This window comes from Rhinopithecus roxellana, chromosome 8 (genome assembly GCF_007565055.1).
Source record: "Rhinopithecus roxellana isolate Shanxi Qingling chromosome 8, ASM756505v1, whole genome shotgun sequence".
Taxonomy (NCBI): Eukaryota; Metazoa; Chordata; class Mammalia; order Primates; family Cercopithecidae; genus Rhinopithecus; species Rhinopithecus roxellana.
In genome coordinates, this window is record NC_044556.1 from 34,340 (window position 1) to 62,333 (window position 27,994).

Sequence of the window (27,994 nt, forward strand, 5' to 3'; positions counted from 1 at the left end):
GATGGGGTTTCACCATATTGGCCAGGCTGGTCTTGAACTCCTGACCTCAAGTGATCCACCCGCCTTGGCCTCCCAAAGTGCTGGGATTACAGGCATGGGCCACCACGCCTAGCCAATGTGAATACACTTAATACCCCTGAAGTATGCACTTAAATGTGGCTAATAAATTTAGGACATGTGTGGTGGCTCATGCCTGTAATCCCAGCACTTTGAGAAGCCAAGGTGCGTGGATTGCTTGAGCTCGGGAGCTTGAGACCAGCCTGGACAACATGGTAAAACCCCGTCTCTACTAAAAATACAAAAAAAACTAGCCGGGCGAGGTGGCAGGCGCCTGTAGTCCCAGCTACTCAGGAGGCTGAGGCAGGAGAATGGTGTAAACCCGGGAGGCGGAGCTTGCAGTGAGCTGAGATCTGGCCACTGCACTCCAGTCTGGGCAACAGAGCGAGACTCCGCCTCAAAAAAAAAAAAAAAAAAAAAAAAAAACACAAAATTAGCCAGGCATAGTGGTGCACGCCTGTAGTCCCAGCTACTTGGGAGGCTGAGGTGGGAGGATGAATTGACCCCAGGACGTCAAGGCTGCAGTGAGCTGTGATTGTGCCACTGCACTTCAGCTTGGGCAATAGAGCAAGACCCTGTCTCAAAAAAAAAAAAGAAAAAAGATGGTAAGTTTTATGTTGTGTATTTTACCACAATTTGTTTTTTGTATAAAAAGAAACTTTCTCTCAATCCAAGACCGAGGAAGTTACTAAGTGTAACTCTTGCAGCTAAAATTAGCCTGGACTTTGAGAGCCTATCCTCTGAGTTCTCACACCCACACTGGGACAACAGCCCCAGCCTGCCCCGCCAATCATTCCCTGCCCGGCCAGTGGCTTGCACTCCCCCTTCGCAGACTAGGCTGGGAGGCTATTTTGGTACAATCTGTTCTCTTGGAAAATGAGATCTCAGAACATTAGTGCCGGAAGGCAGGGAGCCGACTTATCTCCAACACCCACCAGGTGCTAGATGAACCCGACCAGGGGTTCTGTGAGCACTCTGACAGAGGCGGCTTTTGTCCCAACTCCAGACCTCACCTTGTGCCAAGGACTTTCCAGTCACTCCTCCTAGCCGTCCTAAGAGGAAACTGAGGCTCAGAGAAGGGGAGTTACTTGCCCAAGCTACATATCTCAGAGATTAAAAGCCAGGGTTTGGCCAGGCGTGGTGGTTCACACCTGTAATCCCAGCACTTTGGGAGACTGAGGCAGGTGGATCACTTGAGGTCAGAAGTTCGAGACCAGCCTGGCCAACATGGTGAAACCCTGTCTCTACTAAAAATACAAAAATTAGCCAGGCATGGTAGCGCTTGCCTGTAATCCCAGCTACTCAGGATGCTGTGACAGGATAACCACTTGAACCCGAGAGGCGGAGGTTGTAGTGAGCCGAGATGGCGCCACTGCACTCCAGCTTGGGCAACAGAGTGAGACTCTGTCAAAAAAAAAAAGACAGGATTCGAACAGATTTGGGAAACCTCAAAGCTGTTCTCTTTTTCCTTTTCTTTTTAGATTAAGGTAGAATTTAGCCACAAAGTTCTGCAAGGTTTTTTTGTAGTGTTTCTTTGTGGGTTGTTTTATTTGTTTGTTTGTTTGTTGTTTTGTGACAGGGTCTGGCTCTGTTGCCCAGGCTGGAATTTCGGCTCACTGCCACCTCTGCCTCCCAGGCTCAAGTGATTCTCCCACATCAGCCTCCTGAGTAGCTGGGTCTACAGGCACAAGCCACCACGCCCGGCTAATTTTTGTATTTTTTGCAGAGATGGGGTTTCACCATGTTACCCAGGCTAGTCTCAAAGTCCGGGCCTCAGGTGATCCTCCCACCTCAGCCTCCTAAAAGGGCCATGCTGTCAGGCGAATTCTGCAAGTTTATACAAACACATAGGGTTATGTAACTACTACCACATTAAAAATGCAGAGCAGTCCCTTCCCTCCCAAAATTCCTCGGTCCCTCTTGTGGTTAATCTCTCCTTCCAACTCAGCTCCTGGCAGCCACTGATCTGTTTTCCATACTTAAATTGTTTTGTTTTGTTTTGTTTTTGAGACAGAATCTCGCTCTGTCGCCCAGGCTGGAGTGCAGTGGCGCGATCTCGGCTCACTGCAAGCTCCGCCTCCCGGGTTCATGCCATTCTCCTACCTCAGCCTCCCGAGTAGCTGGGACTACAGGCGCCCACCACCACGCCCAGCTAATTTTTTGTACTTTTAGTAGTGATGGGGTTTCACCATGTTAGCCAAGATGGTCTGGATCTCCTGACTTCATGATCCACCCACCTCGGCCTCCCAAAGTGCTGGGATTACAGGCGTGAGCCACCGCGCCCAGCCCCCTCAGCAATTTTTATATTTTTAGTAGAGGCGGGGTTTCAGGCTGGTCTCAAACTCCTAACCTCAAATGATCCACCCACCTCGGCCTCCCAAAGTGCTGGGATTACAGGTGTGAGCCACTGCGCCTGGCCAAGAATTTTGTATTTCTAAAATGACCTACAGCCGAGTATGTGGCACGCAACTGCAATCCCTGCCACTCAGCAGGGTGAGACCTGAGGATCCCTTGAGCCCGGGAATTTGAGGCTGTATTGATCCATGTTCCTGCCATTGCTCTCCAGCCTGGGTGACAAAGCGATACCCCATCTCTAAAGATAAAATGTCCTGCAAATGAGGCTGGGCGCGGCGGCTCAAGCCTGTAATCCTAGCACTTTGGGAGGCCGAGGCGGGCGGATCAAGAGGTCAGGAGCTCGAGAACATCCTGGCTAACACGGTGAAACTCCGTCTCTACTAAAAATACAAAAAATTAGCCGGGCGTGGTGGCGGGCGCCTGTAGTCCCAGCTACTCGGGAGGCTGAGGCAGGAGAATGGCGTGAACCCAGGACCCAGGAGGCGGAGCTTGCAGTGAGCGGAGATCGCGCCACTGCACTCCAGCCTGGGCGACAGAGCAAGACTCCGTCTCAAAAAAAAAAAAAAGAAAAAGAAAAATGTCCTGCAAATGGGAGCACACAGTACGTAGCCTCTTGGGTCTGGATTCTTTCATTTAGCAAATGCATTTGAGATTCAACCACACTGCTGTAGCAGGTCACTCTATTTCACTGCTGTGTAATGTTCCATCATATGCCTAAACCAGGTGGTTCATCCGCTTCCCAACTTATGGACATTTGGGATGTTCCTAGTTTTTAGTGATTACCAAAAAAAAAAAAAAAAAAAAAAAAAAAGCTGCTATAAACTTGTTTTTTGTGTGTGAAGGTGAGTTTTTTTTCAACCACAATGGGATTGTTATGTTATAGCTACATATCTCAGAGATAAAAATAAGTGGTGTTTAATTTAATAATAAACTGTGAGGCTGGGCCAGGTGGCTCACGTCTGTAATCTCAGCACTTTGGGAGGCTGAGGCAGGAGGATCACTTGAGCCCAGGAGTTTCAGACCAGACTGGGCAATAGGGCAAGACACCATCTCTACAAAAAATACAAAAATTAGCTGGGTGTGGTGATGTGTGCCTGTAGTCCCAGCTACTCAGGAGGCTGAGGTGGGAGGATCACTTGAGCCCAGGAGGTTGAGGCTGCAGTGAGCTATGATTGCACCACTGGACTCCAGCCTGGATAACAGAGCAATACCCTATCTCAAATAAATACATAAATAAATAAATTTAAAAGAAACTGTCCAGTTGACTCCCATCAGCAGTGTGTGAGCTTCAGCTGCCCCCAAATCTTTACCTGTACCAGGCATTGCCAGTTATTTTAATTTAATCCATTCTTAATGGGGGCTGGGCACAGTGACTCACATCCCTTTATTTTGGGAGACCAAAGTAAGAAGATCACCTGAGCCCAAAAGTTAGCCCCAAGGTGATGGTATTAGGAGGTGGGGCCCTTGGGAGGTGATTAGGTTATGAGGATGGGGCCCTCATAATGGGATTAGTGCCCTTCCATAAGAGGCCCCCAAGAAACTCCTTGATCTTTCTACCACGTGGGGACAACAAGAGAAGATGCCATCTATGAACCAGAAAATCAGCTCTTACCAGACAGTGAATCTGCCAGCATTTTTATCTTAAACTTCCCAGCCTCCAGAACCATGAAAAATAGATTTCTGTTGTTTACAAGCCACCAGTTTATAGTATTTTGTTGTAGCACCCTGAACAGACTAAAACAGGAGATGTCTTTTTTTTTTATTTTTTATTTTTTATTTTTTATTTTATTTTATTTTTTTTGGTTTAGCACCACACTGATTGAGATAAGGTCTTTAAGGAGATAATTAAGTTAAAATAGCCAAGCATGGTGGCTCACGTGCCTGCTAATCCCAGCACTTTGGGAGGCTGAGGTGGGTGGATAACTTGAGATTAGGAGTTTAAGACCAGCCTGGCCAACATGGTGAAACTCCATCTCTACTAAAAATACAGAAATTAGCCAGGCATGGTGGCATGTGCCTGTAATCCCAGCTACTCAGGAGGCTGAGGCAGGAGAATCACTTGAACCTGGGAGGTGGAGTTGAGATTGTGCCACTGCACTCCAGCCTGGGCAACAAAGTCAGACTCCATCTTAAAAAAAAAAAGAGGCCGGGCGCGGTGGCTCAAGCCTGTAATCCCAGCACTTTGGGAGGCCGAGACGGGCGGATCACGAGGTCAGGAGATCGACACCATCCTGGCGAACACGGTGAAACCCGTCTCTACTAAAAAATACAAAAAACTAGCCGGGCAAGGTGGCGGGCGGCTGTAGTCCCAGCTACTCGGAGGCTGAGGTAGGAGAATGGCGTGAACCCGGGAGGTGGAGCTTGCAGTGAGCTGAGATTCTGCCACTGCACTCCAGCCCGGGCGACAGAGCGAGACTCCGTCTCAAAAAAAAAAGAGAGATAATTAAGTTTTTTAAAAAGTCTATAGGTGGGCCCTGATCTAATTCAATGGTGTCCTCATAAGCAGAGGAGACTAGGATACAGACATACAAAGAGGGAAGACCATATGAGGACAGAGAAGGCGGCCGTCTGCCACCCCAGCAAAGAGGCCTCAAGAGAAACAAAAGCAACTGACACCCTGATGTCAAACTTCCACCCTCAAGAATTAGGGAAAAATAAATGTCTGTGGCTTAAGTCACTCTGTCTGGAGTATATTATTGCAGCCTATTCATTTATTTATGACACAGGGTGTCGCTCTGTCATCCACGCTGGAGTGCAGTGGTTCAATCTCAGCTCATTGCAGCCTCGAATTCCTGGGCTTAAGCGATCCTCCCACCTTTGCCTCCTGAGTAGCTGGGATTACAGGCTCACATCACCACACCCGGCTAATTTTTAATTTTTTTTTTTTTTTGTAGAGACCAGGTCTCACTATATTGGCCAGGCTGGTCACGAACTCCTGAGCTCAAGTGATCCTCTGGCCTTGGCCTCCCAAACTGCAGGGATTATAAGCATGAGCCACCATGCCCAGGCTTTTTTCCCTTATAATTGAACGCTTGTTTTTTTTACAGCTTTACTGAGGCATAACTGACAGATGAACTATGCATATATAAAATGTAAATTTTTAAGTACTTAGGTTGAATGAATGAAAAAAAGAAGTAAAAAAAAAATTAATTAAAAATAAATAAAAAAGAGGCCAGATATGGTGGATCACGCCTGTAATCCCAGCACTTTGGGAGGCTGAGGCAGGTGGATCATTTGAGGCAAGGAGTTCAAGACCAGCCGGGCCAACATGGCAAAACCCTGTCTCTGCTAAAAAATACAAAAATTAGCCAGGCGTGATGGCAGGCGCCTGTAATCCCAGGCTTTGACTCCGGAGGCTGAGGCAGGAGAATCACTTGAACCCAGGAGGCAGAGGTTATAGTAAGCCAAGATTGCACCACTGTCCTCCAGCCTCGGCGACAGAGCGAGATTCTCTCTCTCTAAATAAATAAATAAGAAAAAAGTTAAATTTTTAAAAAAAATTTTAAGTAATAAAAGCAAAATTTAGGCCAAGCATGGTGGCTCACGCCGGTAATCCCAGCACTTTGGGAAGCCAAGGTGGGTGGATCACCTGAGGTTAGGATTTCAAGACCAGCTTGGCCAACACGGCAAAACCCTGTCTCTGCTAAAAATACAAAAATTAGCCGCGCGTGATGGTGGGCACTTGTAATCCCAGCTACTCTGGAGGCTGAGGTAGGAGAATCGCTTGAACCCAGGAGGCAGAGGTTTCAGTGAGCCGAGATCATGCCACTGCAGTCCAGCCTGGGTGACAGAGAAAGACTCCATCTCAAAAAACAAGATAAAACAAAAACCCAAAAAGTAAAATTTAATAGATTCAGACATGGTCATAGACACTAGAAACCAGCACAATCAAGGCCATCAACGGGTATCACCCAAACTCAGGTGCCACTGCAAAATCCCTCTCACCTGCCCTACCCTGCCCTTCTTTTCCCAACCACATGCTGATCAGCTTCCTGTTACAATAGTTTGCTTTTTATAGGATTCCAGATAAATGGATGCCTACAGTATACATTCTTTTTAGTATGGCTTTTCCTCACCAATCTGGATACATCTGAGGCTCATTCATGTTGTTGCATGTTCACCCCACCCCTGCCTTTTTTTTTTTTTTGGCTGAACATTAGGCAACAGAATGGATGGAGCACAGCTGTTCATTTATTAACTTTTTTTTTTTTTTTGAGACGGAGTCTTGCTCTGCCGCCCAGGCTGGAGTGCAGTGGCCGGCTCTCAGCTCACTGCAAGCTCCGCCTCCCGGGTTCACGCCATTCTCCTGTCTCAGCCTCCCGAGTAGCTGGGACTACAGGCACCCACCTCGTCGCCCGGCTAGTTTTTTGTATTTTTTTAGTAGAGACGGGGTTTCACCGTATTAGCCAGGATGGTCTCGATCTCCTGACCTCATGATCCGCCCGTCTCGGCCTCCCAAAGTGCTGGGATTACAGGCTTGAGCCACCGCGCCCGGCCTTTTTTTTTTTTTTTTTTTTTTTTTTTTTTTTTTTTTTTTAAAGACAGGGTCTTGTTCTGTCACCCATGCTTCGGTACAGTGGTACCATCACAGCTCACTGCAGCCTCAACCTCCTGGGCTTAAACAATCCTTCCTCCTACACCTCCCAAAGCACTGAGATTATAGGTGTCAGTTGCCATGACCAGTTTACGTTTAACTTATGGTGGTTTAGTTGTGTTGTTTTTTTGAGATGGAGTCTTGCTCTGTCACCCAGGCTGGAGTGCAGTGGAGTGATCTCAGCTCACTGCAACCTCTGCCTCTCGAGTTCAAGTGATTCTCCTGCCTCAGCCTCCCGAGTAGCTGGGATTACAGGCAGGTGCCACCATGCCTGGCTAATTTTTGTAGTTTTACAAAATTACACCAGGTTGGGGTTTCACCATGTTGGTCAGGCTGGTCTCAAACTCCTGATCTCAAGTGATCCGCCCACCTTGGCCTCCCAAAGTGCTGGGATTACAGGGGTGAGCCATTGCTCCCGGTTAACTTATTTTTTGTTTTGTTTTGGTTTGGTTTGGTTCGGTTTTTTTGTTTTTGTTTTTTTTGGAAACAGAATCTTGCTCTGTCACCCAGGCTGGAGTGCAGTGTCATGATCTCAGCTCACTGCAACCTCCCCCTCCCAGGTTCAAGGGATCCTCCCGCCTCAGCCTTCGAGTAGCTGGAATTACAGGTACACATCACCACATTTGGCTAACTTTTTGTATTTGTAGAAGAGACAGGGTTTCACCACATTGACCAGGCTGGTCTCGAACTCCTGAACTCAAGTGATCTGCCCACCTCGGCCTCCCAAAGTGCTGGGATTACAGGCGTGAGCCATTGCACCTGGCCCGTATGTTTAACTTATTTAAAAAAAAAACCTGCCAAATTGTCTTCCAAAGTGGTTGCACCTTTTTACCTTCCTACCAAAGCATGTGAGAGTTCCTACTGCTCCACATCCTCTCCAGCACTAAAATGACCATACTGTCATTTTAATTTTAGCCATTTTGTTGGATGCAAAGTGACAGCTCATTGTGGTTTTGATTTGCATTCTTCTCATGGCTGAAGATGTGTATCTGACTGGGCCTGGTGGCTTATGCCTGTAATCCCAGCATTTTGGGAGGCCAAGGCAGGAGGATTGCTTGAGCCCAAGTGTTCAAGGCCAGTCTGGGCAACAGAGCACGACTCTGACTCTACAAAAAATACAAAAATTAGCCAGGCATGGTGACACGCACCTGTAGTCCCAGCTACTCAGGGGGTTGAGGTAGAAGGATCGCTTGAACCCAGGAGGCAGAGGTTACAGTGAGTCAAGATTGAGCCGCTGCATTCCAGCCTGGGCAACAGAGCAATACCCCTTTCTCAAAAAAATTTTTTAAGTTAACAATTTTAAAAACATAAAAAACTTTAAAAGAAACTGTCCAATTATCTCCCACCAGCAGTGTGTGAGTTCCAGCTGCCCCCAAATCCTTACCTACACTGGATATTGTCAGTTATTTTTATTTTATTCATTCTAAAATGGGGCGGGGAGCAGTGGCTCATGCTTGTAATCCCAGCACTTTGGGAGGCCAAGGCAAGAGGATCACTTGAGCCAGGAGTTGGAGACCAGCCTGGGCAACATAGGGAGATCCCATCCCTACAAAAAAATTAGCCCGGACGTGGTGGCTCACGCCTGTAATCCCCAGCACTTTGGGAGGCCGAGGCAGATGGATCACCTGAGGTCAGGAGTTCCAGACCAACCTGACGAACATGGTGAAACCCCGTCTCTATTTAAATACAAAAAATTAGCTGGGCATGGTGGCACGTGCCTGTAATCCCAGCTACTCAGGTGGGTGAGGCAGGAGAATTGATTGAACCTGGGAGGTAGGGGTTGCAGTGAGCTGAGATCGTGCCACTGCACTCCAGCCTGGGCAATAAGAGTGAAACTCCATCTCCAAAAGAAAAAAAAATGGCCTTATCTCCTGTCTTAGTCCACTTAGGGTGCTACAAGAAAATACTAGAAAATGGTGGCTTATAAACAACAGAAATTTATTTCTCACAGTTCTGGAGGCTGGGAAGTTCAAGATCAAGGTGCTGACAGATTTACTGTGTGGTAAGGACCAGCTTCCTGGTTCATACGTGTCTTCTCTCTGTGTCCTCACATGGTAGGAGGTGCATAGTGTTTATTTATTGTTATTATTATTATTTTATTTTTTTCTTTTTTCTGAGGCGGAGTCTTGCTCAGTCGCCCAGGCTGGAGTGCAGTGGCGCGATCTGGGCTCACTGCAAGCTCTGCCTCCCAGGTTCACACCATTCTCCTGCCTCAGCCTCCCGAGTAGCTGGGACTACAGGCACCCGCCACCATGACCAGGTAATTGTTTTTGTATTTTTAGTAGAGATGGGTTTTCACCATGTTAGCCAGGATGGTCTCGATCTCCTGACCTCGTGATCCACCCTCCTTGACCTCCCAAAGTGCTGGGATTACAGGCATGAGCCACTGTGCCTGGCCACAGTGTTTATTTGGGTTCTCTTCTGTAAGGGCACTAATCCCATTATGAGAACCCCACCCTCATGACCTAATCACCTCCCAAGGGTCCCACACCCTAATACCTTAGAGGTTAAGACTTCAACAAATCAATTTGAGAGGAACCCAATTCAATTCATAGCAGGTATGCAGTGGCATATGCTTATGGCTTTAATTTGCAATTTATATGATATCTGCCAACCATATAATTTCTTTGGTGGTGTCTATTGAAATCTTTTGCCCAATTTTTGTTTGAGACAGGGTCTTGCTAAGTTGCCCAGGTTGGACACAACCTAAAGGGCTCAAGTGATCCTCCTGCCTTGGTCTCCGGAGTAGCTAGGGCTACAGGTGTGAGTCACCATGTCCAACTTCTTTTGCCCAATTTGGTGTGGAGTTTCTTTCTTTCCTTCCTTCCTTCCTTCTTCCTTCCTTCCTTTCTTCCTTTCTCTCTTTCTTTCTCTTTCTTTCTTTCTTTCTTTCTTTCTTTCTTTCTTTCTTTCTTTCTTTCTTTCTTCTGTCTCTCTTTCTTTCTTTCTTTCCTTCTCTGTCTTTTCTTTCTCTTTCTTCCTTCCTTCCTTTCTTCTTTCTCTTTCTTCCTTTTTTTTTTTTTTTTTTTTTTTTTTGAGACGGAATCTCGCTCTGTCACCCAGGCTGGAGTGCAGTGGCGGGATCTCGGCTCACTGCAAGCTCTGCCTCCTAGGTTTATGCCATTCTTGTGCCTCAGCCTCCCGAGTAGCTGGGACTACAGGTGCCCGCCATCTCACCCAGCTAGTTTTTTTGTATTTTTTAGTAGAGACCAGGTTTCACCATGTTAGCCAGGATGGTCTTTTTTTTTTTTTTTTTTTTTTTTTTGAGATGGAGTCTCGCTCTATCGCCCGGGCTGGAGTGCAGTGGTACGATCTCAGCTCACTGCAAGCTCTGCCTCCCGGGTTTACGCTATTCTCCTGCCTCAGCCTCCCGAGTAGCTGGGACTACAGGCGCCCGCCACCTCGCCCGGCTAGTTTTTTGTATTTTTTAGTAGAGACGGGGTTTCACCGTGTTAGCCAGGATGGTCTCGATCTCCTGACCTCGTGATCCGCCCGTCCTCGGCCTCCCAAAGTGCTGGGATTACAGGCTTGAGCCACCACGCCCAGCCATCTTTCTTTTGTTTCTTTCTTTCTTTCTCTCTCTTTTTCTTTCTTTCTCTTTCTTTCTCTCTCTCTCTCTTTTTCTCTCTTTCTTTCTGACAGGGTCTCACTGTTTCACCCAGGCTGAAGTGCAGTGGCCCAATCTTAGCTCGCTGCAGTCTCAACCTCCTGGGCTCGAGTGATTCTCCCCACTCAGCCTCCAGAGTGACTGGTTCTACAGGCACGAGTCACCACACAGAACTAATTTTTAAATTTATTTTTGTAGAGACGGAGTCTCACTATGTTGTGCAGGCTGATCACCAACTCCTGGGCTCCAGTGATCCTCCTGCTTCAGCTTCCCAAAGTGCTAGGATTACAGGTGTGAGCCACCAAGCTCAGACTTTTTCCCTTATAATTGAAGGGTTCTTTTTCACAGCTTTACTGAGGCATCACTGACAAATGATGTACTGTGTGTATTTACAATGTACAATGTAATAGGTTCTGACATGTATGTAGATCCGAAAAACTAGCACAGTCAAAGCAATTAACAGATTCATCACCCATGTCCCTTTGCCCCTTCAAAATCCCTCCTGCCCACCCCACCCTACCCACCTTTCACCAAGCACCCATTGATCAGCTTTCTGTTATTATACATTAGTTTGCTTTTTCTAGGATTTCATATAATGGACGCATACAGTGTCCTTTTTTTTTTTTTTTAAAGAATGAGTTTCGCTCTTGTTGTCTAGGCTGGAGTGCAATGGCACAATCTTGGCTCACTGCAACCACCGCCTCCCGGGTTCAAGCGATTCTCCTGCCTCAGCCTCCTGAGTAGCTGGGATTATAGACACCCGCCACCATGCCTGGCTAATTTTTGTAGTTTTAGTAGAGGTGGGGTTTCACCATGTTGCCCAGGCTGGTCTCAAACTCCTGACCTCAGGTGATCTACTCGCTTTGGCCCTCCAAAGTGCTGGGATTAGAAGGATAAGCCACTGTGCCCAGCCATCCCCACATCTTGAGGCCAAAATCCCAGGCATGTGGTCGGGCTCGGTGGTTCACACCTGTAATCCCAGCATTTTGGGAGGCCCAGGTGGGTGGATCATTTGAGGTCAGGAGTTCAAGACCAGCATGGCAACATGCTGAAACCCCGCCTTTACTAAAAATACAAAAATTAGCCGGGCATGGTGGTGGGTGCCTGTTATCCCAGCTACTTGGGAGGCTGAGGCAGGAGAATCGCTTGAACCTGGGAGGTGGAGGTTGCAGTGAGCCGAGATCACACCACTGCACTCCAGCCTGGGCAACAGAGTGAGACTCTGTCTCAACCAAAAACAAAAAACAAAATCTCAGGCATAAATCAGACAAGCCATGAGGGTTCATTCACAATGATTTATTGGCTGCCCCTCCACGCCGAGCTGAGGTGGACAAGCAAGAGGATGAAACCTCCCCAGGACCCACCTAACTCCCAGGCATCACAGGAACAAGGCACTTTTCCAACAGCCTGGCAACATCTGGGACTCCAACGAGGTCTGGGCCCAAACCTCACCTGAGACTGGCCATGCCTGTCCCATGCACCCACCCGTCTTAGACATCCTGGTGACCTAGGCTGAGATGGCCAGGAAGGACCCTGCAGCTATAATATCATCCACCTCGTTCACACTAAAGCAGGTTCCTGCCCCGCCCAGCAGCAGCACAAGGCTGAGCACAAAGCAGGGAAGCATCCGTATGTTTGTTCAATGGCTGAATGAGTGACAATGGACTCCAGCCTGAGGGAGACCTGACACTTCCAAGTCCCAACTGTGCACACTCACAGCCCCTCGACAGAGCTGGATCGTGGAACCCCATCCAGCTGGCTCCATTTCCTTGGTTTAGGGGGAGCCTGAGACGAACAGATCACAAGCCTTTCACACCATCTGATCTCTCAAGCCTGCCCTAGACGCGTCTACTGAGGGCTTCCTTTGTGCCAGGGAACTTGTACGTTTCTCTGATCCACACACACGAATGATCTACAATGCAAAGCCATTTGCAATCATAATTTCCAACCATCCTGTTCTCCCCTCCTGACTGCATGAGGCTTAGGAGCATGTGAGCCTTTTTCAACCGCAGCTTCACATCAACCCTTCCGTACAGAGAGGGGGCCAAGGGTCGCCACTATACAGATGGGCAGTGCCAAGCTCAGAGGAGGAAGGCAACTTGTCCAGGGACACCCAGCAAGAGTCGGGACTTTCTGGGTACGGGAAAAGGTCTAGCCACTGAGAAGTGTGGGTAAGAAGAGACTTTGAAACGGCAGCACCTGGCTCATAGGTACTTAAAAAATATCCATCAAATGAATGATCACAACATGGCTTGAAGTTCTTCAGGAGTCAATATGCAATTTTTTTTTTTTTTTTTTTGAGACAGGGTCTTGCTCTAGTGCCCAGGCTAGAGTGCAGTGGGAAGATCTTAGCTCACTGCAACCTCCACCTCCTGGATTCATGTGATTTTCCTGCCTCAGCCTCCCGAGTAGCTGGGATTACAGGCGTGCACCATCGCACCTGGCTAATTTTTGTATTTTTAGTAGAGACGGGGTTTCACCATGTTGGCCAGGCTGGTCTTGAACTTCTGACCTCAGGTGACCCGCCCACCTCGGCCTCCCAAAGCGCTAGGATTATAGGCATGAGCCACTGCGCCCAGTCAAGATGCAATTTTAAAGAAGGAAATATAGAACTAAGAATATAAGTGCCAACCAGTGATATTCTTGGCTGGAGCTGCTGTCAGGATTCTGTGAACCCCTCCAAAACGTGTGACTCTATGGGGTCCTGGCAGAAAGAAAGAGGGAACCCCAATTTCTACAAAAGTTCTTCATCCTCATTCCCAGATCTCAACCCTCACATCAGCCCTGGAGGGTGAGCCAATGACCCTGATGCTGCAGATGGGGAAGTCAAGGCCAGGAAAGGATAGATCTGAGCTGCAGGAAGCCTCCCAGCTCAGAGGGTCCTGGGTCTGGGTCCTCTCTCCGGTGCCCCTTGGGCCACCCCCTAATCCGCCTTCTTGGTCTTCTTCTTCCTGGATCCCTCGCTCAACTCCTCCTTGGACTTGGCAGGCATGGCCGAATGCTGAGCTCCTGGCCCACCACCGCCGTGGGACCCACCGTGGTTGTCATGGTGATGGTCACCCCCGCAGGCCGAACCAAACAGCACGGGGCAGATGTAGCCCTCCAGGGCATCAAAGGGGGAGGTGTGTGAGTGGGTGGCCGTCAGAAACACCTGAGGTGGGGTGGCCAGGGGGACAGCAAGAGAGACAGAGGGAGACCAAGGTGGAAAGCAAAGCAGGGGATGGCAGGGTAGGGAGGAGAGGGGAGAGAGCATCATCAAAGTCAAGGTTGGAGGTAGCCCCGACCCAACCCTCTGGCTGCATGCACCCCCAGGACGATGGGCGACCATCCCAGGTTTCCCAGGATGCCAGACTTCAAGTGTTGACCCCTGGAAAGTTCCAAGCACACTGGGACTGCTGATCACCCATCCCCCCAGAATTCCCCATGACACCTGGGCTCAGAGAAAAGCTGCGCTAAGTGCAGGTCTGAAGGTCTGTGTCCTCCCAAATTCATATGTTGAAACCTATCACCAAGGTGATGATATTAAGAGGTGAGGTCTTTGGAGGGGTGATTGGATCATGAGGGTGGAGGCTTCAGAAATGATATTAGTGCACTTATAAAGAGGTCCAGGAGAGCTAACCAGTACCTTCCACCATGTGAGGACACAGTGAGATGTTGCCTGTCTGCAACCAGGAAAGAGGGTCCTCACCAGAACCCGACCAGGCTAGTACCCTGATCTTGGACTTCCCAGCCTCCAGAACTATAAGAAATACATTTCTTCCTTTTCCTTTTTTTGGAGACAGGGTCTCACTCTGTTGCCCAAAGTGGAGTGCAATGGCATGATCTCAGGTCACTGCAGCCTCTTCCTCCTGGGTTCAAGCAATTCTCATGCCTCAGTCATCCAAGTAGCTGGGATTACAGGCATGCGCCACCATGCCTGGTTAATTTTTGCATTTGTGTTTTGTTTGTCTATATGTTTGTTTTTGAGACAGAGTCTCACTCTGTTGCCCAGGCTGGAGTGCGGTGATACGATCTTGGCTCACTGCAAAGTCCACCTCCCAGGTTCAAGCAATTCTCCTGCCTCAGCCTCCCAAGTAGCTGGGATTACAGGCATGCACCACCATGCCTGGCTAATTTTTGTGTTTTTAGGAGAGATGGGGTTTTGCCATGTTACCCAGGCTGGTCTTGAACTCCTGGCCTCAAGTGATCTGCCTGCCTTGGCCTCCCGAAGTGCTGGGATTGCAGATGGGAGCCCCCATGCCCAGCCAAAGAATAAATTTCTGTTGTTTCTAAGCCACACAGTCTATGGCACTGCATTCTGTTATACAGCAGCCTGAATGGACTAAGACATTTGGCCTGGGTTGGAGCTACAAACATAGCAGAACAGGATCCCAGGCATCTGCTTGCCTCTCCCTTCTCCCCTAATGCAGGGAGACTCATGCTTACTCCCTTTTGACAGCCTTGCAGTCCTCGCCCAGGGAAGACACAGCCCCGAGCTGAGGTCTTCATGCAGAGGGAGAGTCCAGCCGCTGAAGACCCCTCCTGGGTGGGGTGATGTCAGCTCAAGACACAACTGTCAGACTAGAACTATTCCTGGTCCAAATGAATTCCCGGCTCCCTAATGCTGCCATTTCAGCTTCTTGTCCCTCGGGTCTCTATACCCAAGGCACTGGGCCCACCTTGACCTTGGTTCAAGCTGGGCCCTTTGCACAGAAGGCCTGTTCCCCTTACCTGTGTCCTGGCTGCTGGACACTGTCTTTTTAAAGACTCTTCCCAGCGACCTACTGGCAAGCACCTCCCCTCTCTGGGCTGCCCTGTCCCGGCCACGTAAGGCTGGGAGTGTCCAATTTCCCCACTTCCAGCCTGGAGGTGACAGGGTGGCATTGGTCAAGGCAAGAACGCTGCAGGAAGAGAAAGGCTTACCTTACAGGACACCATGAACATGGTGAAGATGAAGATGAGACTGGCTTTGGACACTGGGAGCCAGCGGGTCTGCTGGAGGGTGAAGAGGATGGCTCCATACAGGCTGGCCTTGGTAGGGCTGGAGGGAGCAGCTGTCATTACCGGGAGGTACCTGCATGGCTCAAGTCTTTGTAACTCTGGCCCAGACAACCCCCTGCCCTGGCACCAGCTCCCATCCCAGCTTCTCTCTTTTCTTTTCCTTTTGAGATGGAGTCTCACTCTGTTGCCTAGGCTGGAGTGCAGTGGTGCAATCTCGGCTCACTGCAACCTCCACCTCCTAGTTTTCAAATGTTTCTCCCACCTCAGCCTCCCAAGTAGCTGGGATTACAGGCATATGCCACCATGCCTGGCTAATTTTTGTATTTTCAGTATTTTGTATTTTTAGTAGAAATGGGGTTTCACCATGTTGGCCAGGCTGGTCTCGAACTCCTGGCCTCAAGTGATCTGCTCGGCCTCCCAAAGTGCTGGGATTATAGGTGTGAGCCATTGCGCCCAGCCACAGCTTCTCCTAATTGTAAGTTGGGAGGGTGAGGTGGTGTCATCCTATGCATGATGGGTTAACCTGGTCCAAGGAAAGGTCTGGCCTTTGTCCAGCTCCTAGAATATGCCCTCTAAGCCCTTGGAGTGTCCTGCCTTGATAAGACTGTCTTTGTTTGCCTGAGGGTCTTGGGCCACACCAGGTAGTAACAGTATAATTTATGGTGGGGGTCTTGGGCCATGCAGCATCAGCTGGACCTCTAGAGGGGCTGAAGACTGAGGTCAGCCACACAGGTGGTTAGCTAGTTCTGAGCCACAATAAAAACCCTGGATACCCAGGCTCAGAAGAGCTTCCCTGGTTGGCAGTATGCCATGCATGTTGTCACACATTGCTGCTGGGAGAATGAAGTCCTGTCCACATGATTCCACTGGGAGAGGAAAACTGGATGTTTGCACCTTTTCTCTCCTGTACTCTGCCTCATGCACATTTTGCCCCTGCTGATTTCTTGTTTGTGTATGAGTCAGAGTCTCACTCTGTCACCCAGGCTGGAATGCAGTGCTATGATCTCAGCTCCCTGCAACCTCCACCTCCTGGGTTCAAGTGATTCTCCTGCCTCAGCCTCCCAAATACCTGGGATTACAGGTGCCCGCCACCACACCAACTGATTTTTGTATTTTTACTAGAGATGGAGTTTCTCCATGTTGGCCAGGCTGGTTTTGAACTCCTGACCTCAAGTGACCCACCTGCCTCAGCCTCCCAAAGTGCTGGGATTACAAGTGTGAGCTACTGCACCCAGCCAACCCCTGCTGACTTTATTTATTTATTTATTTATTTATTTATTTATTTATAGAGACAGGGTCTCGCTGTGTCACCCAGGCTAGAGTGCAATGGTCTGATCATGGCTCACTGTAACTTCAAACTCTGAGGCTCAAGTGATTCTCCCACCTCAGTCCCCCAAGTGGCTAGGACTAGAGTTACATGCCACTGTGCCTGCTTAATTTTTAAGTTGTTTTTTTTTTTTTTTTTTTTTTTTTTAAGAGATGGAGTCTTGCTATGTTGCACAGGCTGGTCTTGAACTCCTGGCCTTGAACAATCCTCCTATTTCGGCCTCCCACAGTGCTGGGATTACAGGTGTGAGCTGCCTCTGCTGATTTTATTCTATATCTTGTCACTGTAATAAATCATAACCCTGAATTTAATGGCTTTGCTAAGTTCTCTGAGTCCTTCTAGCAAATCATGGAACATCAGGATGATCTTGGAGATCCCCCATCAGCTCATTCCCCCAGAAAATGTGATTACAACATGCAGAATTTTCCTTAACTTTTATTTTTTTCCTGGCAAAATAGGTTTAAGATATTTTTATTTGTTGTAAAAGAGACAGACCTGTGAGTTCTATTGCTGATGTCTGTCTCTCACTGCCTTTTTTTTTTTTTTTTTTTTTTTGAGACAAGTTCTTGCTCTGTTGCCCAGGCTGGAGTGCACTTGGGTGATCACAGCTCACTCCAGCCTCAACCTTCTGAGATGAAGCAATCTTCCTGCCTCAGCGTCCTGAGTAGCTGGGACTACAGGCACGCACCACGACACCTGGCTAATTTTTTCTTTTCTTTTTTTTTTTTTTAGAGATGAGTTGTTGTAATGTTGCCCAGGCTGGTCTTGAATTCCTGGTTTCAAGAAATCCTCCTACCTTAGCTTCCTGAGTAGCTGGGATTATAGGGGTGAGCCACCATGCCCAGCTTCACTGCATGTATTTAATAATTCTTTGTTTCTTTCTTTCTTTTTCTTTTTCTTTTTTTTTTTTTTTTTTTGAGATGGAGTCTTGTTCTGTTGCCCAGGCTGAAGTACAGTGGCACGATCTCAGATAACAGCAACCTCCGCCTCCTAGATTCAAGCAATTCCCTGACTCATCCTCCCAAGTACCTGGGACTACAGATGCACATCACCACACCCAGCTAATTTTTGTATTTTTTTTTTTTTTTTTTTTTTTGAGATGGTATTTCGCTCTTGTTGCCCAGGCTGGAGTGCAATAGTGCAATCTCGGCTCACTGCAACCTCCGCCTCCTGGGTTCAAGCCATTCTCTTGCCTCAGCCTCCCGAGTAGCTGGGATTACAGGCATGCGCCACCATACCCAGCTAATTTTGTATTTTTAGTAGTGACGGGGTTTCTCCATGTTGCTCAGGCTGGTCTCAAACCCCAACCTCAGGTGATCCCCCCACCTCAGCCTCCCAAAGTGCTGGGATTACAGGCGTGAGCCACCGTGCCCAGACTAATGATGATAATTCTACCTAATATTTCCAAAGCACTCACCAGGGCCAGGTGATTTATATGCATGATTCCTTTTTTTTTGAGACAAGGTCTTGCTCTGCTACCCAAGCTGGAGTACAGTGGCATGATCCTAGCTTACTGAAGCCTCGAACTCCTGGGCTCAAGTAATCCTCCTGCCTCAGCCTCCTGAGTAGCTAGGACCACAAGTGCATCCCACCATGCCTAGCTAATTTAACCTTTTTTTCTTTTTTTTTTTTTTTTCTTGAGATGGAGTCTTGCTCTGTCCCCCAGGCTGGAGCGCAGTGGCGCGAACTCGGCTCCTCGGCTCACTGCAAGCTCCGCCTCCCGGGTTCCCGCCATTCTCCTGCCTCAGCCTCCCGAGTAGCTGGGACTACAGGCGCCGCCACCGCACCCGGCTAATTTTTGTTTTTAGTAGAGACGGGGTTTCACCATGTTAGCCAGGATGGTCTCGATCTCCTGACCTTGTGATCCGCCCGCCTTGGCCTCCCAAAGTGCTGGGATTACAGGCTTGAGCCACCGCGCCCGGCCAACCTTTTTTTCTTTAGAGAAGAGGTCTCACTATGTTGCCCAGGCTGGTCTTGAACTCCTGGGCTCAAGCAATCCTCCACCCTTGGCCTCCAAAAGTGCAGGGATTACAGGTGTGAGCCACCAGGCCCAGCCCCCCAACAAGGTCTTTTAAAAATGCACTCAACTGTCCAGGGCAGGGTGGCTCATGCCTGTAATCCTAGCACTTTGGGAGACTGAGGTGGGCAGATCACTTGAGGTCAGGAGTTCCAGACCAGCCTGACCAACATGGTGAAACCCCATCTCTACTCAAAATATAAAAATTAGCCGGGTATGGTGGTGCACGCCTGTAATCCCAGGTACTTGGGAGGCCGAGGCATAAGAATCTCTTGAACCGGCCGGGCGCGGTGGCTCAAGCCTGTAATCCCAGCACTTTGGGAGGCCGAGACGGGCGGATCACGAGGTCAGGAGATCGAGACCATCCTGGCTAACACGGTGAAACCCCGTCTCTACTAAAAATACAAAAACTAGCCGGGCGAGGTGGCGGGCGCCTGTAGTCCCAGCTACTCGGGAGTCTGAGGCAGGAGAATGGCGTAAACCCGGGAGGCGGAGCTTGCAGTGAGCTGAGATCTAGGCCACTGCACTCCAGTCCGGGCGACAGAGCGAGACTCCGCCTCAAAAAAAAAAAAAAAAAAAAAAAAAAAAGAATCTCTTGAACCTGGGAGGTGGAGATTGCAGTGAGCCGAGATTATGCCAGTATACTCAAGCCAGGGCGACAGAGAAAGACTCTGTCTCAAAAAAAAGAAAAAAGCATTAGGCTAAATGCAACATGGGATCCTGCATTGGGTCTTGGATGCTGCCGCCTGGCCTTGTCCACTTAGCTCCAGATATGCTCCCAATGCACAGTCTATACCCCATGCATACCCTGTACCCTGACCCTGCACACCCAGCAGCATTGCTGCTCTTCTGTGATTTGACAGTTGGCAGAGATGCTGGCCTCTGTTGGGAGGCTCCTTCTTGGCCAGTGAACTCCTGCTCACCCTTCAAAACCCCAATCAGGTATTGCCTCCTTCCTGCAGCTCTACCCTCCCCAACCTCCACACCAAGCAGAGCTATGGCTCTGCTTTGAGCTTCCCCAGTCATAGCCTCTGAAAGCTCCTGAAAGGCAGAGTCAAGGGTTGAGGCCTCTCTAAGTTATCAGCAGCATCCAACTCAGGGTCAGGCACCCAGACATACAGGAGGGAGGGAGGCAGAGGTGGAGGGGGATACTTACAAAGACATGTGCAGGATCTCGTTGGTCTCTGGCTTCCAGACCCCTCGGAGCAGCTGCTCAAAGTTGGACATGAGGGCGACACCAGAACCTACAGGACAGGGTGCTTCTGAACAAGCCCGCCACCCCCAGGTCTCCTTTTCCTCTTGTTTGAATTCCCAAGGAGGCAGTCTCTCCACTCCCGGAGTCTTCTCTAAAGGGACACTGAGCCTGGGGGTGTATGATCATCAGCTGCAGGTGGGGAAACTGAGGCTCAGCGAGGACAACAGCCTAGCTGAGGGTCATATGGCAAATTCAGAGCAAAAGTCACCTAAAGGAATCAGTTATGTCCCCACCTGCAAGGCAGGTCTTCAACCTGGAGTTGTCTGTCCTGATGCCCCTAATCCAGGACCCCAAGCTGTGCATGAGGCTTCCAAGGCAGCCCCCACCCCCAGTCTCACTCCTCCTCAAGGCTCCAAGTTCTCAATCTTTCTCAAGCCACCCATCCTCTGGAGGAGATGCTATACCCCTGGAGAATCTGCTCAGTAGTAAAAGCTTCCTGGAGAGACAATAAGGAGACTCAAATAGAGGTAATGGTTAAATTTCTGGAAGAATCTTCCCATTTACCCTAAATGTATTGGTTAAAGAGACTTGGACATTCACTTCAGGAACTGCTGCACCAACTGGGGTGCCTGAGATGTACTACTGGACCAGGGAATCGCATCTGGGGCCATTTTGTCCCCAAGGAAGCATCTGGCAATGTTGAGAAACACTTTGAGTTGTCACAGTTGGGGAGGGAACACTACTGGTGTTTAGTGAGTCAAGGTCAGGGAGGTGGCTCACCATTGTATAATGCACAGGTTGACCCCCATAGCAAGGAATAACTGAGGACACCATGGCTCAATGGAGGGTGATTCTAGGCCTTGGCACTGTGGGTACCCATATCTGGTGGGCAGGAAGCGAGGATAAAGTGCCCAGTGGTTTTTGGCACTTGCTCAGGCCTTCTTTCCCTGCTTTCCCTGTTACTCCTTGGCCCACTTCTCCAACTTTTAATGCTGAATTATCTCTTTCTCCCCGAACTTCTGTCCATTTTTGCTTTATGCATTTTGGTGCTCTGTTTCTAGGTGCATATATGTTTATAGTTGTTACACCTTCCAGTGGATTGACCCTTTTATCATTATAAAACATTCTTTATTTCTAATAACATTTTCATTATTACTTTATTTTTTAATTTTAATTTTTTAGAGACAGACTCTTGCTCTGTTGCCCAGTTGGAGTGCAGTGGCACAATCATAGCTCACTGTAACCTTGAACTCCTAGGCTCAAGTGATCCTCCCACCTCAGCCTCCTGAATAGCTAGAACTACAGGCATGAGCCACTATGTCTAGCTCTATTTTCTTCATACAAAATGGTCTGTAGGTTTCGCTGGCAAAAGGGCCATGGCCCCCAAAAGTTAAGAGCTCCTATAGCTAGAGCTCTGGAGATGGGGTCCTCACCTGCAGCAATTTTGCTCTGTAGGAGGTGTTTAGCAATGTCTGGAAACAACTTCTTTTGTCACAGCTGGGGACAAGTGTGCTACTGGCATCTCGTGGGTAGAGGCCAGGGGTGCTGTTCAACATCCTACAATGCACAGGGCAGCCCCCACCACAAAGAATAATCCAGCCCCACATGTCAGTAGTGCTGCAAGTGAGAAACCCTGCTCTGGCGACGCTAGCTTTCATCGTCATCATCACTGTCTTAGGTACCCCTGACAATAACATCTCTGGAAGAATCTTCCCACTTACCCTAAAGGTATCAGCTGATACCTTTAGGGAGGTTTGAACACCTACTCCAGTCTTTACACCCCTTTGCCTGGAGCAATGGCTTTCCCAACTGGGGTGCCTTGTAATACCACTGGACAAAAAGTTCTCCACTGAGATGATTTTTCATTGTCATCATCCTATTTACCTTTGACCCACCCAGTTGCAATCATGACGAACCACCCGTGGTGGTAGTGGTGATGGGCATGATGGATGCCCACTGCGATCTTGCGGACTCGCACCACCTCCTTCATGGCCACGAAGATGAGTTTCACAGGCAGGAAGCAGACACACTTGTAGAAGAGGTCCAGGGGGCAGAAGAAAATCAAGTACCTTTTGGGGAGAGAACGCTGAGTGCCAGGGGATGGGCAGACTGTGAAGGATGGGGGTAGGGAGCTGTGGTTATGTCAGACCACCCTCCCCAGCGTGCTGAGCCTAGACCAAAGCTGAGCATGGAGGGCAGCATGTTCAAGGCCATCATGAGGGATGTTGCTGGTGCGTTCTAATTCCTCCAACCTCTCTCCTCCCTGGTGCCCAGGTTGCTCCTTCCCCCGCCTGGCTCTGCTCTTCCATGCCCAGCACGGCTTACCAGACAGCTGAGGCCAGCAGGATGCTGGAGTTGTTGCTGAAGTAATCGATCAGTGGCTCCCCAAGGAGCAGGTCAGCCAGGATGTAGCTCCCGAAGCAATGCAGCATGGCGCACAGCCAGGATGCGATGGGGTGGCGCCGGGACAGCTCAACTGCTCCTGGGAGGCACAGGAGTGTCCCCTATCATCACCAGCATGCCAAGGACAGGTTTCACTCCCATATGCTCCGGTCAGCCTATCCTAATCCAGACCGCCCACCCAACACTGTGCAGTTTGTAAGTTTCAGAGGAGGAACCAAGGTTCAGAGAGGCTGCACGCATGCCTGAGGTTGCACAGAGAAAATAGAGAGCCGAGTAGGAGTCCTTTCCTCCACGCCCAGAGAGGTGGCAATGATGATGACACTAGCTCACATTTAGGACTTACTAAATCCTTATCAGTGCCCCAGCCAAGTGATGGCTTTATTATCACAGGAGTCTCCTAATTGTCATGAGGAGGCTGAGGCTTAGAGAGATGGGCCAGCTTGCACCTGGGAGTATTTTGAAATTGCTACTCTGGGCTGGGCGTGGTGGCTCACACCTGTAATACCAGCACTTCGGGAGTCCAAGGTGGGCAAATCACTTGAGGTCAGGAGTTCAAGACCAGCCTGGCTAACATGGTGAAACCGCATCCCTAAAAATACAAAAATTAGCCGAGAACGGTAGTGCATGCCTGTAATCCCAGTTACTCAGGAGGCTGAGACAGGAGAATCGCTTGAACCCAGGAGGTGGAGGTTGCAGTGAGCCGAGACTGCACCACTGCACTGCACTCCAGCCTGGGCAACAGAGCAAGACTCCATCTAAAACACACACACACGAAACAAAAGAAAAGAAATTGCTATTCTGACCTCAGCTGATCCCAAGATCCCTATGAGCTTATGCTGGTATTCTTTTTTTTTTTTTTTTAACTTTTTTTGTTTGTTTGAGACAGAGTCTCACTCTGTCAACCAGGCTAGAGTGCAGTGGCGCAATCTCAGCTCACTGCAACCTCCGCCTCCCAGGTTCAAGCGATTCTCCTGCCTCAGACTCCCGAGTAGCTGGGATCACAGGTGCCCACCACGATGCCTGGCTAATTTTTGTATTTTCAGTAGAGAAGGGGTTTCACCATGTTGGCCAAGCTGGTCTCTAACTCTTAGAGTCAAGTGAACCTCCCACCTCAGCCTCCCAAAGTGCTGGGATTACAGGCATGAGTCACCGTACCCAGACTTATGCTGGTATTCTTACCCCTGCTGTTTAAAAAAAAAAAAAAAAAAAAAAAAAAAAAAAAAATTATTGTAAAATATACATTAAATTTACCATTTTACTTTTCTTTTCTTTTCTTTTCTTTTTTTTTTTTTTTGAGACAGGGTTTCACTCTCATCACCCAGGCTAGAGTGTGTAGTGGTGCAATCATGACTCACTGCAGTCTTGACTTCCTGGGCTCAGATACTCCTCCCACCTCAGCCTCGAAAGTATTTGGGACTACAGGCACGCGCACCACCATGCCAGGCTAATTTTTTGTATGTTTAAAGTAGGCACGGGGTGTCGCCATGTTGCCCAGGCTGGTCTCAGACTCCTGGGTTCAAGCCACCCACCTGGTTTGGCTTCCCAAAGAGTTGGGATTATAGACATGAGACACCATGCCTGGCCCATTTTAAACATTTTTAAGTGTGTAGTTCTTTTTTTTTTTTTTTTTTTTTTGAGACAGAGTCTCGCTCTTTCGCCCAGTTTGGAGCACAGTGGCATGATCACGGCTCACTGCAACCTCCTCCTCCCGGGTTCAAGTGATTCTCCTGCCTCAGGCTTCCATGTAGGCTGGGATTACAGGCATGCGCCACCACGTCCAGCTAATTTTTGTATTTTTAGTGAAGATGGTGTTTCACCATGTTGGCCAGGATAGTCTCGATCTCTTGACCTTGTGATCTGCCCACCTCGGCCCCCCAAAGTGCTGGGATTACAGGCATGAGCCACTGCGCCTGACCAAGTGTGTGGTTCTATGGCATTATATTCACGTTGTTTTGCCATCACCACCATCGACCATCTCCAAAACTCTTTCATCTTCCCAAACTGAAACCTATTTTTTTTTTTTTGAGACGGAGTCTCGCTCTGTCGCCCAAGCTGGAGTGCAGTGGCCGGATCTCAGCTCACTGCAAGCTCCGCCTCCCGGGTTCACACCATTCTCCTGCCTCAGCCTCCCGAGTAGCTGGGACTACAGGCGCCCGCCACCTCGCCCGGCTAGGTTTTGTACTTTTTAGTAGAGACGGGGTTTCACCATGTTAGCCAGGGATGGTCTCGATCTCCTGACCTCGTGATCTGCCCTGCCTCGGCCTCCCAAAGTGCTGGGATTACACACTCACTCCTGATCCCCCATCACCTAGCCCCTGGCACCCACCATTCTACTTTCTGTCTCTATGAAATTGATGACTTTAGGCATCTCATATAAGTGAAATCATACAGACTTTGTTGTTTTGTGTGGCTTATTGAGCATAATGTCCTCGAGCTTCATCCCTATTGTAGAATGTATTAATATTTTGTTTACGGGCTGGGCACGGTGGCTCACACTTGTAATCCCAATACTCTGGGAGGCTGAGCCAGGTGGATCACTTGAGCCTGGGTGTTCGAGACCAACATGGGCAACATAGTGAGACCCCCATCTCTCCAAAAAATTTTAAAAATTAGCTGGGCATGGTGGCATGCTCCTGTAGTCCCAGCTACTCGGGAAGCTGAGGTAGGAAGATCACCCGAGCTGGTGATGTGGAGGCTGCAGTGAGTCATAAGCATGCCACTGCACTCCAGAGCAAGACCCTGTTGAGAGGGGAGGGAAGGGTAAGGGAGGGGAGGCCAGCCTGGGCAACACAGTGAGACCCCATCTCTACAAAAAAAATTTTTTTTAATTAGTTGGGCATGATGGCATGCACCTGTAATCCCAGCTACTCAAGAAGTTGAGGTGGGAGGATTGCTTGAACCCAAGAGTTTGAGGCTGCAGTACGCCATGATCGCACCACTGCACTCCAGACTGGGTGATAGAGTGAGACTCTGTCTCAAAAATAATAAATAAATAAAGTCTGCAGTTGAGTTAATGATAGTGTACCAATGCCAATTTCCTGGTTTTAATAATGCACTATCGTTATGTAACATGTCACTGGAGGAAGCTGGGTAAAGGGTATTTGCAAATTCTCTGTACCATTTTTGCAACTTCTTGTGTGTCATAAGCTCTTCCAAGATAAAAAGTATTTTAAAATTCCATATTAAAAAGAAGGGGCTTGAAAACCCATTGCTGAGTCCTTAGGTCCTATAGCTGGACTTTTTTATTTTTTTTTAAAGGGCTGGGCATGGTGGCTTACACCTGTAATCCCAGCACTTTGGGAGGGTGAGGCAGGTGGATCACCTGTGGTCAGGAGTTAAAGATTAGCCTGGCCAACATAGTGAACCTTCGTCTCCACTAAAAATACAAAAATTAGCCGGGCATAATGGTGGGTGCCTTTAATCTCAGCTACTTGGGAGGCTGAGTCAAGAGAATTGCTGGAACCCAGGAAGCAGAGGTTGCAGTGAGCCGAGATCATGCCATTACACTCCCACCCAGGCTGACAACAGCGAGACTCCCTCTCGGAAAAAAAAAAAAAAGTTCATGAAAATGCAACACTCGGGGTACAGTATTAATGTCTATTTATCAAATCCTTGCATCTTGTATTACTCATGTAAAGCCTTTATAATCTTTATAAACAGTTCTATCTTTATGCTAATATCTTCATAATCTTTTAAGGCCACACCTTGGAGTTAGAACTTGGGTGTCTCCTGGTGTGACCACTTCTTTCATCATATTGATTCTGTCTTTCCCAACTAGTTTCGTTTTGCAGAGAACGACTTTATGATCAAGTTGTAAGGTAGAGCTACTCTGTACATTACACGACCAGAACTAAAACCAACGATTCCCCTAATACAACTTATTCTAATAAAATGAAAACTCCAGTCAGTGTTGACATGAGATAACAAGGTCACAAAATGTGATCTTTTTGTTTGTTTGTTTGAGACAGAGTCTCGCTCTGTTGCCCAGGCTGGAGTGCAGTGGCGCAATCTCGGCTCACTGCAAGCTCTGCCTCCCGGGTTCACACCATTCTCCTGCCTCAGCCTCCTGAGTAGCTGGGACTATAGGCTGCCCGCCACCACGACCGGCTAATTTTTTGTGTTTTTCAGTAGAGACGGGGTTTCACCATGTTAGCCAGGATGGTCTCGATCTCCTGACCTCGTGATCTGCCCGCCTCGGCCTCCCAAAGTGCTGGGATTAGAGGCATGAGCCACCGTACCTGGCCAAAATGTGATCTCTTATTAGTCAAATCAAAAGACTAAGCAAAAGAAATCAGTTTTGTCTATTTTTGGCAGGGAAGAGAGTGTCTGTTGTGGACTGAACGTTCCTGTCTCTCCAAAATTCGTATGTTGAAATCGTACCCCACCCTGCTTGTGATGGCATTAGGAGGTGGGGCCTTTGGGAGATGATTATGTTACCAGGGTAGACCCCTCACAAATGGGGTTAGAGCCCTTATAAACAGTGGCTCACATCTGTCATCCCAGCGCTTTGGGAGGCTGAGGCGGGCAGATCACAAGATTAGGAGTTCGAGACCAGCCTGGCCAATATGGTGAAACCTCGTCTCTACTAAAAATACAAAAATTAGCTGGGCGTGGAGAGAGGTGCCTGTAGTCCCAGCTACTTGGGAGGCTGAGGTAGGAGAATCACTTCAACCCAGGAGGCAGAGGTTGCAGTGAGCTGAGATTGCACCATTGCACTCCAGCCTGGGTAACAGAGTGAGACTTTGCCTCAAAAAAAAAAAAAAAAAAAAAAAAAAAAAAAAAAAAGTCAAGAGAGGCCAGGTGTGGTGACTCACACCTATAATCCCAGCACTTTGGGAGGCTGAGACCAGAGGGTCTCTTGAGCCTAAGCATTCCAGACCAGCCCTGGGAACATAGTGAAATCTCGTCTCTAAATCAATAATAATAAAAAAAAAAATTAGCTGGGCTTGGTGGCAGGCATCTTTATTCCCAGCTACTTCTGAGGTGGGAGGACCACTTGAGCCTGGAAGATTGAGGCTGCCGTGGGCCATGATCAAGCCACTGCACTCCAGCCTGGGCCTGCAGAGCAAGACTCTATCTCAATAAATTAAAAAATAAGAGTCATGAGAAAGCCTGCTACTCTCTGCTGTCTACCATATGAGGACAGAAGGAGAGGTTGATCATCTGCAAACCAGAAGACAGCCCTCATTAGAACTTGACCATGTTAGTGCCCTGATCTCAGACTTCCAGCCTCCAGAACTCTGAGAAATAAATTTGTTGTTTATAAGCCACCTGGTCTACTGGTTTATAGCCACTGCAACAGATTATAGCATCTGTAACAGATTAAGAAATCTGAATATACTAATGATACATTCAACAGGTGGATTCGATCTTCATCCCTCCGTGAGTTCAGCAACCACGGAGGCCTTATCTGCCGCTGAACGGGGGCTGTGTTAGACACACTATACAGGTTAAAGAAA

The 27,994-nt window shown here is 48.6% G+C and overlaps 1 protein-coding gene across 1 annotated transcript in view; it reads right to left on the reverse strand.

Moving 5' to 3' along the window:
* Positions 1-11,888: 11,888 nt before the first annotated feature.
* The window catches only part of TMEM38A (transmembrane protein 38A), a 32,412-nt gene continuing 16,306 nt past the window's right edge, over positions 11,889-27,994 (reverse strand). The window contains exons 2-6 of the mRNA XM_030935290.1: positions 22,458-22,614; positions 22,017-22,201; positions 20,094-20,181; positions 15,516-15,633; positions 11,889-13,764 (exon numbers count right to left, since the gene is read on the reverse strand). Coding sequence (XP_030791150.1) covers positions 13,537-13,764; positions 15,516-15,633; positions 20,094-20,181; positions 22,017-22,201; positions 22,458-22,614 — 776 coding nt within the window. The 3' untranslated portion in view covers positions 11,889-13,536. The remainder of the gene's footprint in view (positions 13,765-15,515; positions 15,634-20,093; positions 20,182-22,016; positions 22,202-22,457; positions 22,615-27,994) is intronic.